At 61.8% G+C, this 15,353-nt stretch overlaps 1 protein-coding gene across 5 annotated transcripts in view; it reads right to left on the minus strand.

Moving 5' to 3' along the window:
- Nucleotides 1–630: 630 nt before the first annotated feature.
- Nucleotides 631–15,353, minus strand: part of NHEJ1 (non-homologous end joining factor 1) — a 145,258-nt gene continuing 130,535 nt past the window's right edge. For 3 of the 5 annotated variants that reach the window (XM_039493624.1, XM_039493626.1, XM_039493623.1), the window contains 3 exons: nt 5,520–5,637; nt 5,125–5,246; nt 631–1,865 (listed from right to left, as the gene is read on the minus strand). In XM_039493624.1, coding sequence (XP_039349558.1) covers nt 1,785–1,865; nt 5,125–5,246; nt 5,520–5,637 — 321 coding nt within the window. In that variant the 3' untranslated portion in view covers nt 631–1,784. Of the gene's footprint in view, nt 1,866–3,057; nt 3,125–5,124; nt 5,247–5,519; nt 5,638–15,353 lie in introns of all 5 variants that reach the window. The other 2 variants (XR_005585966.1, XR_005585965.1) reach the window with 1 other exon arrangement.

Raw genomic sequence — 15,353 nt, forward strand, 5'->3', positions numbered from 1 at the left:
CCATGTCCCTGGGGGCGGCCTGCTGCTCCAAGCATTGTCAGCATTGGCAGTGCAAGCAGAAGGCGGGTGCTAGTGTGCTGTGGTGGGGGGCTTCCTGCAGCTTCCCCTTCCCGCCCTGCAATGTCCATGCTTGGAGAGGAAATACTCCCTGCACGTGCTCAGTCCCTTCCCCCGCGACAGCCAGCCCAGCCCAGAGCAGCCCCGCCCCCACCTGGGACTCAGCTCTGCCAGAGACCATCCCCCACGCCCACCCCCTGGGCCCCGGGGAAATCTGCCCTGCCAAGGAACTGGTGGCCCCAGCCTGATCTCCACAGGGCATCCCCAGGGCCCACAGCACGGCTTGAGGGCATTGGGAGGGGGAGCAGGATCCTAGTGCAGGCCCTGGCCTGTGAAGCCAGGAAAGGAGCTGAGGATGGAGAAGGGAGCCGGTGAAACGCTGCCAGAAGGAGACAAGTGACGGGTGGGTGGCCGGCTAGCCAGCAGGGCACTGCTGCGGTGGGGGTGAGGCGGAGCACACACGAGGTAGTGCTGAGGGGAGGCTCTAAGCACCTTGCAGAGGGGGCAGCATGGCATGGAGGCAAGCCGCCCTCAGGCCCTGCATGGGCTAAGCAACCTGCCATTAACCCTTCCCTCAACATCAGTTAACCCTTCGGAAGCTGCTTTGAAGCACCCCTCCTAGGCTGGGCGCCCATCGGGCAGGGCTGGCTCCCCGCTGCTGACTGGCTCAAGGCTTTGATGGGGCTCCGGCCACTCCCAGCAAAGAAGAAATCCAAGATTTCCCTGCCTCAGGACGGGGCTGGTTGGCACCCAGACTCTCTGCCCAGTTCTGCACTCAGCCTGGCTGGCACCACTGGGCATGAAGCCCAAAGCCTGTGATCTCAGGAACTGGCACCCGACAGCCCAGCCCAGCCCATGGCCTCCTCGCCTTCAGTGCAGAACTGCAACCTACCGGGTGCCAGCGGCCCCCTGCGGCGATTACGCTGGAGCAGGGCATGCTGGGAGCTGTAGTCTCCACAGGTCATGCCTCCAGCTGGAAGATGAGGGAGGCTGCAATTGGCTCCATTTCAGGTGTTGCCCTCGGCCTCCTGGTTGGCAGCTTATGTGGCTCCTGGCTGGGCAGAACCTTCCGGGAGGGTAGGGGACCAGCTGCAGGGGCAGAGGCTGTGAAGGGGACAGGCTGGAGAGAAGGGCCAGGGCTTCCGTGTGCCCCCACAAGGGGCTGGGACTGAAACCGCTCCTATGGGGTACCTGGCAAGACCAAATGGGAGGAGCCAGAGCTGGCCCCACCCCCAGCCAGACACAGCATCCTCGGGCAGAGAGGGGCCTTTATTGCAAAAAAGCAAGTATGGAGCCACCCGTCGAAAAAACAGGAACCTGCCCCCCTCATCCACGTTCTCAGCCCTGGGGAGCACAGAGAGGGGCAGTCCCACAGCTGGGGGCAGGGTAAGGGCTGGGCAGGAAAGCCAGGCCAGTGTGGGGAGAGGAGACGCGTGCCACACTGGCTCTGCCAGTGGAGAGGCCTGGCCATGGGAAGCACCAGAGACTTCCCAGCATCTAGTGCCCACAGGTGAAGTGAGAAGGGGCCGAACGAACCTCCTTCAGCAGGATCTGCCATGGGAGGAGAGGGCCCCACGCGCTGTCTGGAGCGGGAGCCCTGATTGGCCCTTCTAGATGCTGCGTCAGGGATTCAAGGTTCTGTGCTGGTGTCCTGGAGCTGCCGCGGTGAGCAATGAATGCCTGGGGCCAGACCCCTCCCCACGGCAAGGGGGACGGACAGCGGTGCGTCAGCCAAACAGCCCCTTTGCCTTCTTCCTCTTGGCCTTGGACACGGGCAGCCGGGCTCTCTGGGCCGGAGAGGAGGGAGTCTGGAACCAAAGGAACCTCTGTCAAAGCAACGGGGACACTCCCGTGGGCCAGGTCTGTGTGTGAGGCTATGTGCGCATCGGTGTGCGTGTCCATAGTGCTGGAACTAGGGGCACTGGGGGGCTGCCGCACCCCCTGGCTTGAAGTGGTTTCCATCATATTCAGCGTTGGCAGTTTGGGTCAATAGCCCCCCACTGTACAAAGTGTTCCAGCAGCCCAGTGCATGTCTGTCTGTGCGTGCGTGTGTGTCTGCGTGCGTGTGTGTGAAGCCACTTCTCTGGGCACCCGTATGTCCACGTGCGTGCAGGAACACTGCACTACAAATCTAGCCCCTGCGTCCCAAAGCACTTCCCAGCCCATAGCTCCTGGCACGTACCCAGCTGGGATGGGCACAGCAGCGCCACCCTGCAGGTCAGGGCAGGTGGTAAAGGCCCTTTGTTTCCAATTACAAGTGCGGGTTTAATGGAAAAACACTGCCCAGCCCAGTCACCACCCCAGAGACAGTGAGGGGCTCCCAGTCCCAGTGCTCCCACCCACCCTGGGCTCCCAGCCCCAGCACTCCCCCCCCCCACTGGCTCGCAGCCCTGTGCAAACGACACACAGGAAAGTTGCGAGTGACAGATGCCTCCTCCCTGGGGCCCGGACGTGCCCTGCTGGGATGCACCCCCCAGCATCATGCCGCCAGCTCTCGCCAGCACAGCACTCTGTCCCTGCTGGAGCTCAGCCAGCCCCAGCAGTTTCCAGCCTTGCCCAAGGGAAAACCTTTCTGAGTGGCTGCCTGCCCTGCTGCTCCGCCTCCTGGGGACCAGGAGCCAATCAGAGGTGCTGTAGGAGGCAGGCAGAGTTCTTGCCCACCCTGCAGGGGCCAGAGGCGTTTTTGGGTAGAGGAGGAGGAAGAGGGAGCAGCCAACCCCATTCTCACAGAAGGGGAGTAGGGAGCAGAGCCCTGCACTGGGACTGGGCTCCTGCAGCACCTGCGGCCATGATGGTGGGAGTGGGTGACGTGCTTTGTTGCAGGCAGGATGGGGCAGGCAAAAAACCAGACTGCGGGAATTTGCGGGAAGTCACTATCTCTCAGCAGTTTACCAAGAGTGGCCTATTCAGGGCATTGCTAATTATTTTGTTTAAACTTCTCTTTCCTACACCTGTTTATCTCCCTGGCTCCGGATCCGGTCAGGTCAGAGAATCACTCACAGGGTTTGTTGTTCTGGGACATCACATACGCGCAGACGGTCGCTGTGGTATCAGCTGCCTGTCAGTGCTGCAAGCAGTTTTTCTGTTCAATGTTTTTCAAAAAGCAGTAATAATCCTGACACAGAAATAACTTGACTGGGATGTTTCAAAGTTCTAAAAACAGCACTTAAGTGGGTTAAAAATTTCCAGTTTTTTTTTAAAACAACTTACTTTTTATAATCATTAAAAAACCTGCACCTTTTAAGGCAAAACTGTGGGGCAATTTGTGTTGACGTTGCGTGTGATAGACACACAGCAGCAGTTTGTCAGAAATAGAATTTCAGCAATGTAAAGCAAGTTTTTCCTTTTTTAAAATAAAGGTTTTAATGCTTACATTTAAGCGAGGGATAGAAAGAGACTTGATGTCTATTATAAAAAGTATTTTTATGTGGTTTAAGCAAGATTTATTTAATTCTTTTAGTGGTAAATATTGTCTGAATTCTGTTTAGAATGTATTAACCCCCCGTGCTGGTTTTTCTGAGTAGCACGGGGGAATCTGTCTCTCTTGTGGGATCTCAGGCTTTCATGGGTGGGAGTGGGATAAAAATGCAAGAAAATGTGGGAGCAGGGCAAGTGGGAGTGGGTATTGCAGAGCGGGAGCAGGATTAAAAAATAGTCCAAGGCAGAGCTCTAGTAGGGAGCCTCCCATGAGCCATGGGTCAGTCTGCTCCCCCCTCCCCTCCTGTGAGCCATGGGTCAGTCTGCTCCCCCCTCCCCTCCTGTGAGCCATGGGTCAGTCTGCTCCCCCCTTGTCAGTGGGTCAGTCTGCTCCCCCCTCCCATCCTGTGAGCCATGGGTCAATCTGCTCCCCTCCCCTGTCAGTGGATCAGTCTGCTCCCCGCTCCCCCCTCCCCTCCCGTGAGCCATGGGTCAGTCTGCTCCCCTCCCCTGTCAGTGGGTCACACTGCTCCCCACTCCCTCTTCCCCTCCCCTGTCAGTGGGTCAGTCTCCTCCCTGCTCCCCCCTCCCCTCCCGTGAGCCATGGGTCAGTCTGCTCCACTCCCCTGTCAGTGGGTCAGTCTCCTCCCCACTCCCCTCCCCTCCCCTCCCCTGTCAGTGGCTCAGTCTGCTCCCCACTCCCCCCGTCAGTGGGTCAGTCTGCTCCCCGGTCTCCCCTCCCCTCCCCTGTCAGTGGGTCAGTCTGCTCCACACTCTGCTCCTGTCAGTGAGTCAGACTGCTCCCCGCTCCCCCCTCCCCTCCCCTGTCAATGGGTCAGTCTCCCTCCCGCTCCCCCCTCCCCTCCCCAGTCAGTGGGTCAGTCTGCTCCCCACTCCTCCGCGTCTCTATAACACCTCTGTGGGCAGTTCCAGCGGGGTCCCACTGCAGCGCGTCCTGGCCGGAGCAAGGGGAAGACGACCCCCGGAGCTGCAGGAGTGGGCTGGCTGGCACAGCACTGGAGCTGGAGGCTCTGCACCAGCCTGCAGCCGGGCCAGGGTCACCTCGCTCTGCGCCCTGGGGAGCTGCACACCGGGGCAGTTCACAGTGCAATCGGGGGAGGGGGGGGGTTAGACTGGACACGTCCCATTAGGAACTTGGCTGAGACCCACCAGGTAACAAACAGCCACTGGATGGGAATTAGCTTTGATCAAATAGGGCCAGAAAGGCTCCAGGTACAAGCCAGTTCCCGCTCGGGGGCCAGATGGGAGTGGCACCCTAGAGGGGACAGGCCCCGTGGCTCATTGCCCACCCCCTGAGCCAGCCAGTCCCCTACCCTTGGGCTGGATGGGAGCCAGCGCCTCCTAGAGTGGAAAGGCCCCGTGTCCCATTCTCCACCCCCCAAGCCAGCCAGAGGGGAAAGGCCCTGCATCCCATACTCAGTCCTGTGAGCCAGCGAGTCCGCACTGCAGGTTGTGTCAGAGATCGAGGAGAGACCAGAGGGCTCCGGAGCAGAACCCAGTCACTGCAGGCGCTTGGTGGAACCTCTGCAGGGCGGAGGCTGCTCCGCATCCCTCCCGGCCCAGCCAGTCCCCAGTCATGTCTCTCACACCAGCCTTCCAGGAGGCTGCTGGGTTGGGAGCTGCACTTACCGCTGCGGCTCCCAGGCTCTGGGGCAAGTCAGAGGGTGGCTCAACCTTTTCCTGCTGAGAGCCCAGCGTGACCAATGAGTCCAGCTGCGGAGACGAGGTGAGCTCTGGGGTCTCGGCATCCCCTGCCCCAAAGAGAGAAGGCAGGAGTCAGATGCATGTGAGGGAGCAGAGAGGGCAACAGCTAGGGGAGAGGGATGTCAGCCCCCACTGACTCTGGGGAGCAAAACAATACCGACACCCCTAGCTACAGGGACCAGACCCTCCCTGCCTGCCAGGCCAGGAGCTCCAGGACCATGGGGATGGGGCGATGCCCAGAGCCCCCCACGCCCCTTGTGGGAAGGGGCCCCCGGTACAAGCTGCACTGGACACATTTCCATCAGCTGAAGGTTGCTCACCTGAGTGGTGCCGCTTCTGCACTGCCCTCGCCTCCTGCCTGGCCACGGCCGTGTAGAGACGCTGCAGGGTGCTTGTGAATGCCTGGCCGTCCCCTGCACCGCACAGCTGGGGCAGACTCTGAACGGGACAAGAGGCAGCGTCAGTCCTTCTCTGTGCCGTGCCAGCACCTGGTGCCCAGCCCGATGATGCTGCTGCTGCTGCCAACTGTGCTCGGGTTAATTAGCAGGGGCAGCAATACCCACCTGGGAACTTCACTGATCCCAGGCACTCGGCTCCATCTCATCTGAAACACCCCCCGCATGTTACTTTGCCACTACCTGCCAGGAGAGCGCCCCCTACTGACCCCACCCGACACCCTGCAGCACCGTGCCCCCTAGTGCCATGCTGGGGCCAGCACTGACTGCCAGGGGAGAGCGCCCCCTACTGACCCCACCCGACACCCTGCAGCACAGTGCCCCCTAGTGCCATGCTGGGGCCAGCACTGACTGCCAGGGGAGAGCGCCCCCTACTGACCCCACCCGACACCCTGCAGCACAGCACTCCTCAGTGACCCCACCCCACTCCCTGCAGCACAGCGCCCCAACGTGCCATGCTGGGACCAGCACTGACTGCCAGGGGAGAGCGCCCCCTACTGACCCCACTCTGTTCCCTGCAGCACACGCCCCCTAGTGCCATGCTGGGGCCAGCACTGACTGCCAGGGGAGAGCGCCCCCTGGTGACCCCACCCTGCTCCCTGCAGCACAGCGCCCCCTAGTGCCATGCTAGGACCAGCACTTCCTCCTGGGAGAGCGCCCCTACTGACCCACCCCACCCCTGCAGCACCCCCCCCCCCCAGTGCCATGCTGGGGCCAGCACTGACTGCCAGGGGAGAGCGCCCTCTACTCACCCACCCCACCCCCTGCAGGACAGCGCCCCCTAGTGCCATGCTAGGGCAGTGGGGTCAGCGGTGACTGCAAGGGGGGAGAGCAAGTCCCGCCCCATAGCTTGGCAGGCTGCCATGCCAGTGCCTTGGGCAATGTAATGGAGGTTTGATATAGAACACAACTCCGGTTCCCCCCGGGGGGGTCTCATCCTTCTTCTGGGAGTGCAGGGGGGTTAACTGGAATATGTCCTCACCATTGGGCAGCTCGCTGCCTGCTTCCCCGGCACATCACCCCATCTGCCCAACACATTCCTGAGCAGGGCGCCACCCCTGCAAGTGCAAAGCCATCTGGGCCAGCCTGCCAGCGGCTACGTGGGCCCCTGGCTTTGCAATCTGCCCCTCAGTGGAGCAGGGTTCACTGCACTGCAGGGGCCCCTGGCTAACTGCAGCTGGGGGCAGCCTCAGCCCACCCAGTGCCTCATACTGTCCCCCTCAATCTAGTGGCCCAGAAATAGGCCCCACGTTCCTGCCCCATTACTGTAGGAACACAGAGACCAGAGATGGCAAATCCGGCTCCTGTCCTGTGTGGCCCCTCTGGCATTCCCTCTCCAGAGCCCAGCACCAGGGGCTGCGCCCACAGCCGACGGGGACTGGGACAGATCACCTGGGCGGGGCCCAGGCCAGCGACAGGCCAGGGCCAATGCCTGGACACTGGGCTCAAGGCATAAGCCGCTAGCTTCAGTCTCCGCCTGCTGGGGCCTGGATCCGTGTCACTACTATTCTTGAGTTGCAGCAGCAGCTTCCAGCATCAGGACCCACACTGCCAGGCCTGAGAGATCCTCCCTGCCCCAAGGACCTTGCAGTCTGAACTGAGCTGGGCGAGGAGGCAGGATTACGGGCCCAGGCCACACTGGGAGTCTCTGGCAGAGCCAGGCGCTGAACCTGGGTTTCCTGGATCCCTGGCCAGCCTGGCCCTGTGGGAGGAGATGTGGAGGTGCCCTGCTTGCCGTGTGCACATGAAAAACATGGAGCTTCCTAAGTTCAGGGGCCCAGCACGCAGCCACCTCAGCCTTGGCCCAAGGCCAGTGGGCACTGCTGAGTGGAAGAACTGTCTGGGCACCCATCTCCACTGGCCTGGCAGCTTGGTGCCAATCTGGGCCCTGCCAGGGCAATGGCACATGGGCCCAGCAGAGCTCCTCCCGCAGGGGCTGAGCAGCTGGCAGGACAAGCCTGCTCCAGCACTTGGCAGAGCCCTGCTCCTCCCCAGCTGTGCACACACACACCTGCTCCAGCCTGTGGGCTGGAGTCCCATTCAGCAGAGGATTCCAGAGGCCGTGCCTGGGGCTCTGCGAGCTGAGAGTCATTCATGAAATGCTGCTGATACGATCTAATGGGAAGGGCTGCGGCTTCCCCTGCAGGAGCGACTGAGGCTCTGAATCAGGCAGCCGCCTGTGCGATAAGGGGCGTGTCTCAGCCAGGCAGGGGCGAGCAGAGACGGGACCCCAACCTCTAGCAGGGCACCCCGTCCCCTCCCCGCTCTGCCTGAGGCAGAGGGAGGAGGCTGGGATTCCTGAGCACTCTGCAGCATGGCGCAAAGCTGTGCCCACCGGCAGCCCCAGGGCAGCACTGGCATGGGGGGCGGGGCGGCAAACAGGGTGAGGCAGCTCAGAGCCCTTCTGCATAACTCCAGAGCCCACTCCAAGCCAGGGCCTCTCAGCACTGCCCAGGCCACCCCCAGTCCTGGGCACCCCCCACAGGCACTGCCCACAGAACAGGGAATGGGCCATGGAGTCCATGGCCAGCGCTGGGGTGCCATCCCATCCCAGGACACATGACCAGCACCTGCCTTGGGAAGGCCAGTGCCCCATCCCCTACACCTCCAAGGGCATCCAAGTAGCTAGCAGCTGGTACCTGCACAGCGAGACGAGCCCCCTGCCCTTTCCGCTTGCTGCGATGTTCCCCAGGGCAGTGCCATGCTGCACCCCAGAGCCAGCAGTCACTGACAGCACCCATCTCTGCTGGGCCCACTTTCTCTCCCAGCCCTTCTCTGGCACCAGCAGTGCCCCCCCCCCCCATTTGTTTGCTAGACAGGGTCTCTTTCCTGGGTAAAGGTGCCCCGGGGACTCAGGAGGGCTCACGTGGCGGGGGGGGCTGTGGGCCACGCACAGGCTGGGCGTTGCCACCAGCTGCCTGGCATCGTGACCAGCTCTGTTCCCCACTGCGGCCGGTACCTCCGAATGGCCACATTTGCCATCCCGCTGCAAAGCAAATGACTTTCCCAGGTTGTTTTTCCTGAATGGTTTTTTCTTTCGCTCGAGTGCGTGCCCGGCCCCAGCTCGGCACTGTGCCAGGCGGAGCAAGCGTCATGCTCGGCCGGGAGGCGAGTGCTGCGGAGTGGCCACAGGAAACTAAACAGCACTTGCCGCATCTCCACCTCCATCCGAAGTGAGTCGCCATCCCGGGGCTCTGGGGACAGGAGTGGCCCTGGCCAAGTACCACAGGGCTCCTGGGGGAGCACTTCAGCCCCTCCCCCAAGGCAGGAGGGACTCCCCCGTTCAATCGCCAGAGCCACGCTGCTCTCACAGGCCCATGTGAGTGTGGATGGGGCCGCTGGCCTCCAGTCCATAGGCCCAGCGGCCGAGTGAGGAGAGGCCCCCGCGCCGTTAGCTAAACACACCCAAGTGGCAACAGGGCCGTGGCCGAGGTCGCAGGGCAGGAATGGCAGCGGCCCAGGCAGCTCCTAGCAGAGCAGGGCAGACCCCAGCACGGCTCCCACTGCACTCAGCAGGCGCAGGGCCCAGCAGCAGCAAGCTCAGCTCTGCGGCCCACAGGGGAGGCTGGGAAAAGTTACCCAAAGGAAGGAAATTCCCAGGCAAGGCTCTCACTGTGCCACCCCCAGCTCATCCTCCTCATGCCCAGCAGGGGGTGCTGTGGGGAGCGGGTCGGGGGCACTGGCTGTGAGGGGAGCCCCCGGCTATTCCAGCCCCACCTCTCCCAGCAGGGGGCGCTGTGGGGAGCGGGGCAGAGCGCTGGCTGTGAGGGGAGCCAGCCCCAGCTCTCCCAGCAGGGGGCGCTGTGGGGAGCAGGGCAGAGCACTGGCTGTGAGGGGAGCCAGCCCCACCTCTCCCAGCAGGGGGCGCTGTGGGGAGCGGGGCAGAGCGCTGGCTGTGAGGGGAGCCAGCCCCACCTCTCCCAGCAGGGGGCGCTGTGGGAGCGGGGCAGAGCACTGGCTGTGAGGGGAGCCAGCCCCACCTCTCCCAGCAGGGGGCGCTGTGGGAGCAGGGCAGAGCACTGGCTGTGAGGGGAGCCAGCCCCACCTCTCCCAGCAGGGGGCGCTGTGGGGAGCGGGGAAGAGCGCTGGCTGTGAGGGGAGCCAGCCCCACCTCTCCCAGCAGGGGGCGCTGTGGGGAGCGGGGAAGAGCGCTGGCTGTGAGGGGAGCCAGCCCCACCTCTCCCAGCAGGGGGCGCTGTGGGAGCAGGGCAGAGCGCTGGCTGTGCCAGGAGCTCCCACCTACATCAGTCCCAGCCCCCCAGCAGGGGGCGCTGTGCCATGGGGCGCTCTCTGCTCCGGATGCTGTGCCCAGACTGCACGGATGGAGAAGCAGCAGGCTCCCTGCCTGCGGGAGAGGGCACATCGCGAGCACTTTACCCCCCAGCCCCAGCACAAAGCAAACCCATAAACCTGCCTGCAGTGAGTGTGTCAAAGGTCTGCGGGCTAATCTCTGCCGGCCCTGCCTGCTCCACACCCAGACAGCAGGGAGAACAAAGTGTAACAGATAAAGGCCAGTTCCTCTGCACTGGAGGGGGGCGTGGATCTGCTCAAGGCCAGAGTCCACAGCCTGCGCCTGGCAAGTCACAGCAAGGGCCTCCTTCCCGGCCTGGGGCGGCTCCCTGGGCTGCTCGAGGGAGGAGCAGCCATTGCTGACAGGCCCCTTGGCTGGTGCTGGATCAGCTCGGCTGGTGGTGGTCTCAGTCCTGCGGCTTGGGGCCGGGACGGCTGGAGCACGGCAGCCCCCTTGCACTAGCAGAGAGGCTGCTCGCTGTGGAGCCAAGGGGAGCTGCTGCCACCAGCGCCCAGGGGCCCCAGGAGGTTCCCAGTCACACTGGCGAGGGGTGTAGGAAACGGCTACTGGCACGGCCAGGGCGGCTCTAGACATTTCACCCCCCAAGCACGGCAGCACACCGCGGGGGGCGCTCTGCCGGTCCTGTGGCTCCGGTGGACCTCCCACAGGCTTGCCTGCGGAGGGTCCGCTGGTCCCACAGCTCCACCGAAGCCGCGAGACCAGCGGACCCTCCGCAGGCAGCCACCGAAGGCAGCCTGCCTGCCGCCCTCCCAGCGACCGGCAGAGCGCCCCCCGTGGCTTGCCACCCCAAGCACGCGCTTGGCCTGCTGGGGCCTGGAGCCGCCCCTGGGCACGGCCACTGGGCAGCACAGAGCCCCTAGGACAGGCAGCCAAGCACTCGCCCCACCACTACCCTCACGGAACTGGAGCCAGGGCGGCTGCAGGCCTCAGGAGGGCTTCACTAGCCTGTGCTAGGCCCTCGGCTAGTGCTCCTCACCCCCAGCTCCAGCCATTGGGCTGGGAGTCAGGGACCACAGGAGCAGTTCCTGGGCCTTTGTGACATGGCCCCCGCGTTCTCCAGCCTCCTGAGCTTTGCTGCATTGCTGCATCACAGCCCAGCACTTCTGGGCTCGCTGCCAGTTCAGCTCTTCTAGCACGAGACCCCCAACCCCTCGCCCTGCACTGGGGGCTCTGGGCCCCAGCTCCAAGCCTCAGTCAGATTTGGAGAAAGGTGCCAGAGAAGGAAGGTGAGGAGGAGAGGGCAGAGACAGGAGTGCACTGCCCCATTGCCCAGGCAGCCTGCAGGGCTTCTTTGGGGGAGGCAGTCCAGGCCCCTCCGGCAGCCCTGAGTGCAGTATGCTGGGAGAGCAAGGGGAGCCCTGGGGCAGGAAGGTACAGGCTACTGCCCCTCCTCCACAGCCAGGCACAGGAGGCAGCTCCTCCCTGCTGCCTTGGCAATGTGGAGATCCATGACCTGGAGCGGCTGCTTTCCTTGTGCTGTGACCCAGCCTGGCGTCTCCCTGCCCGAGGGGTGAGAGCAATGCCTGGCCCCTGAACGTCCCTCGCTGAGCCATCCTCGGCACCTCGCCAGCGCCTCACCAACGTGCACACGACTGCCCTGCAAGGGAGGGGGATTCAAGGACCGGAGGGGAGATGGGTCCAGCCCTTCAGGTGACCTTGCCCCATAGCATAAACACACGGCTCACGGGATGGAACAGCACGTTCAGAACCGCTACAAGGGAGCAGCACAGTGTTCCCCAGTGGAACTCCCTGCAGCAGGAGGCAAGTTCGGGAGTCACACACATCCCATGCAGGGCAGGGGTGATTTGATGGCCATTGGTCACATCTGCATCTCAGCACTAAGATTAGGATACTGCCCAGAACTGCCCCATGCTGTGCCCCTGGGCTATGGACACCACTCGCAGGGCTTCCAAGGGGTTGCTCCTGCACGGTCACCAGTGGCCAGGGGCACCTGGGCAAAGTGGGCACTGTGCTGTGCCCGCCACAGAGGCAGCTCAGATCCGCTCCCCCAGGTTTGCTCCAGAGGGTGCAAGAACACACGAAGCCGGGAAGGTAAATGCACTTCAAAGGAAGACCAATAGCAGCCAATGGAGGCCGGACCCAGCCCAGATCAAAGGCACAAGCTGGAGTCATAATTCAGAGAAAAGCAAACAGCAGCTCCCAGGAAAGTCGGGCACGGCAGCGGAGTGAGCAAAGTGTACCAGATAGCACCGCGCACGGGTCAATGCCCCAGAGAGGCGGGCACAGGCACGTCGCAAAGCACAGGGCACAGCGACCCCTGCTGCCAGCTGCCTGCAACTACCAGTGGAGACTTCTGTCCAAGCTGGGACAGAGCTGCCAATCCCTAGCCCCAAGCAGCAGTGCCCTAGCTCAGCACTATTGTGGGCAGAGCCCTGGGGCTCCTGGGATTTCACCCTGTGCCACAGACATCTGCTCAGACACCACAGATGGTGGGATCACACTGACACTCCTGGCATTGCTGCCCGGTGCAGCTGCACCCTGAGAAGGCAGCAGGGAGAGATTTTAAGCAAAAGCTTGTTGTAGCCCCAGTCCCTGGCCAGATCCTGAGTGTATGTAACTCAGCACAGCTCCACACACAGCAAGAGTGCTAGGCTGTCTCATGCCAGCTGATGATCAGGCCCCCATTCGAGGAACAGCTTGTCTCCCAAGTGCCTAGCAGCACTTCGAATCACAGAGTCTCAGGGTTGGAAGGGACCTCAGGAGGGATCTAGTCCAACCCCCTGCTCAAAGCAGGACCAATCCCCAGCTAAATCATCCCAGCCAGGGCTTTGTCAAGCCTGACCTTAAACACCTCTAAGGAAGGAGATTCCACCACCTCCGTAGGGAACCCATTCCAGTGCCTCACCACCCTCCTAGTGAAATAGTGTTTCCTAATATCCAACCTAAACCTTCCCCACTGCAACTTGAGACCATTACTCCTTGTTCTGTCATCTGCCACCACTGAGAACAGTCTAGATCCATCCTCTCTGGAACCCCCCTTCAGGTAGTTGAAGGCAGCTATCAAATCCCCCCTCACTCTTCCCTTCTGCAGACTAAACAAGCCCAGTTCCCTCAGCCTCTCCTAATAAGTCATGTGCTCCAGACCCCTAATCATTGTTGTTGCCCTCCGCTGGACTATCTCCAATTTGTCCACATCCCTTCTGTAGTGGGGGGACCAAAACTGGCCGCAATACTCCAGATGTGGCCTCACCAGTGCTGAATAGAGGGGAATGATCATGTCCCAAGATCTGCTGGCAACGCTCCTACTCATGCAGCCCAATATGCCATTAGCCTTCTTGGCAACAAGGGCACATCGTCTACTCATATCCAGCTTCTCAGCCACTGTAATCCCCAGGTCCTTTTCTGCAGAACTGCTGCTTAGCCACTCAGTTCCCAGCCTGTAGAGGTGCCTGGGATTCTTCCGTCCTAAGTGCAGGACTCTGCACTTGTCCTTGTTGAACTTCATCAGATTTCTTTTGGCTCTATCCTCTAATTTGTCTAGGTCACTCTGGACCCAATCCCTACCCTCCAGCGAATCTACCTCTCCCCCCAGCTTAGTGTCATCTGTGAACGTGCTGAGGGTGCAATCCCTCCCATTGTCCAGAACAAAACCGGCCCCAGGACTGATCCTTGGGGCACTCCGCTTGATACTGGCTGCCAACTAGACATGGAGCCATTGATCACTAACCATTAAGCCTGACAATCTAGCCAGATTTCTATCCACCTTATAATCCATTCATCCAGCCCATACTTCTTTAACTCGCTGGCAAGATACTGTGGGAGACGTATCAAAAGCTTTGCTAAAGTCAAGATATATCACATCCACCGCTGTCCCCATATCCACAGAGCCAGTTATCTCCTCATAGAAGACAATCAGGTTGGTCAGGCATGATTTGCCCTTGGTGAATCCATGCTGACTGTTCCTGATCACCTTCCTCTCCTCCAAGTGCTTCAAAATGGATTCCTTGAGGAGCTGCTCCATGATTTTGCCAGGGACTGAAGCGAGCGTGTAGTTCCTCAGGTTCTTTTTTTTTCAAGCTGTTGCTGACCTGCGCCCGACTGTCCTTCCGCACTCAGGGCCTGGCTGGCACTGCCCATGGGAGTATGTTGCAAACGGGGGCTTGGCTGGGACAGGAGACGTGCCACAAGGCACAGTACCCCACCCTCTGTGCCACTGGGCAAGGAGCTGACTTGGCTGTAGGCAAGTGGGGCTGCTCCCGGCTGTTCCTTCTGCAACAGGAGACCTGCTGCCCATCCCACTGCTGTAGGCTTCCCCCAGCACTCCCCACCCAGCTGTGCTCTGGGACCGTGATCCCTCCACAGGCGTGCGCCCCAGCCAATGGCTAAGCCAGCTCGGCCGCCTGCCCTTCTCCATCCCCGTGACGCCTGTGCAGCTCCCCTATCAAACGCCCCGGACGCTGCATTGGAGTCTTGCTTGGGTGCCTGCTGGACAGCCGCTGGTTCCTAGGCCTGAGGACCCTGCACTCAGACCCCAGTGGCTCTGGGAGCTGAGGGTCACTTTCCCAAGCTGCAGCTCATCAGCTGCCCAGGCCCCCTGAGTCTTCATATTCCCCCAGGGAGCCGACCACAATCCTTCGTGACTTTCATTAACAGAACCAGTAGGTGACACCTGCAAACGACTCCGGTCACTGACCATCTCTCCCGCGAGTCACTGACACACAAAACTGGCCTGGTCCCAGCCTGGCCCATCCGGCTCTCGCCGGGCAGCCTCCCAGCATCTCCATTCCCATCACAAAGCCTCAGGGGCTCTTTTTCCTTACCACGCTCCTGAGGAAACGTGCTGTGAGCCGAGGGCCGCAGCCAGAGGGTGGGCTTGTCGCAGCCTAGGGGCCATCACAGAGCTGCTTTCTGGGCCTGCACCAGAGCCAAGTCAGCTCCTGGGGCAGTAGAGGGGGGTGCAGGGCTCATTTGGGGAAGGCCCCAGGAGAGGAGCTGGGTGGAGCACACAAACCCTCCTTGTCCAGGAAGCACTGCTGGGGGGGCTACTTCGCCCTCTGGCCGGGTAGCAGGTAAGCAGCTGATCTCAGCCCAGCGTGGGGAGCTGGAGAAGCAGCAGCTCAGGGCGCCCAGCATGTTATGACTACCTGGCCACAAGGCCAAGTGGGCTGCGTGGGTATCAGCTGGAGCGACTCAAGGCTACGGCAGGAGGCTTTGCAGCACACCCTGAGGAGCAGTGCGATTAGTGACAGGCAAAGAATTCCAGGGGGCTCCTGATCCCTGCTACAAGGCAGGCAGTGCCTGAGGGGAAGAGGAGCTGCGTCCCCATCCTGGCCCTGCAGCTCCTCATGCCCTGGGGAACCTCAGCTGGAAGGGGTTGGCTAGGCAGGCTGCACCCGGGTCTGCCAGGCTGACAACACATGGGCTAG

The sequence above is a fragment of the Mauremys reevesii genome, linkage group 11 (genome assembly GCF_016161935.1).
Source record: "Mauremys reevesii isolate NIE-2019 linkage group 11, ASM1616193v1, whole genome shotgun sequence".
Classification (NCBI taxonomy): domain Eukaryota; kingdom Metazoa; phylum Chordata; order Testudines; family Geoemydidae; genus Mauremys; species Mauremys reevesii.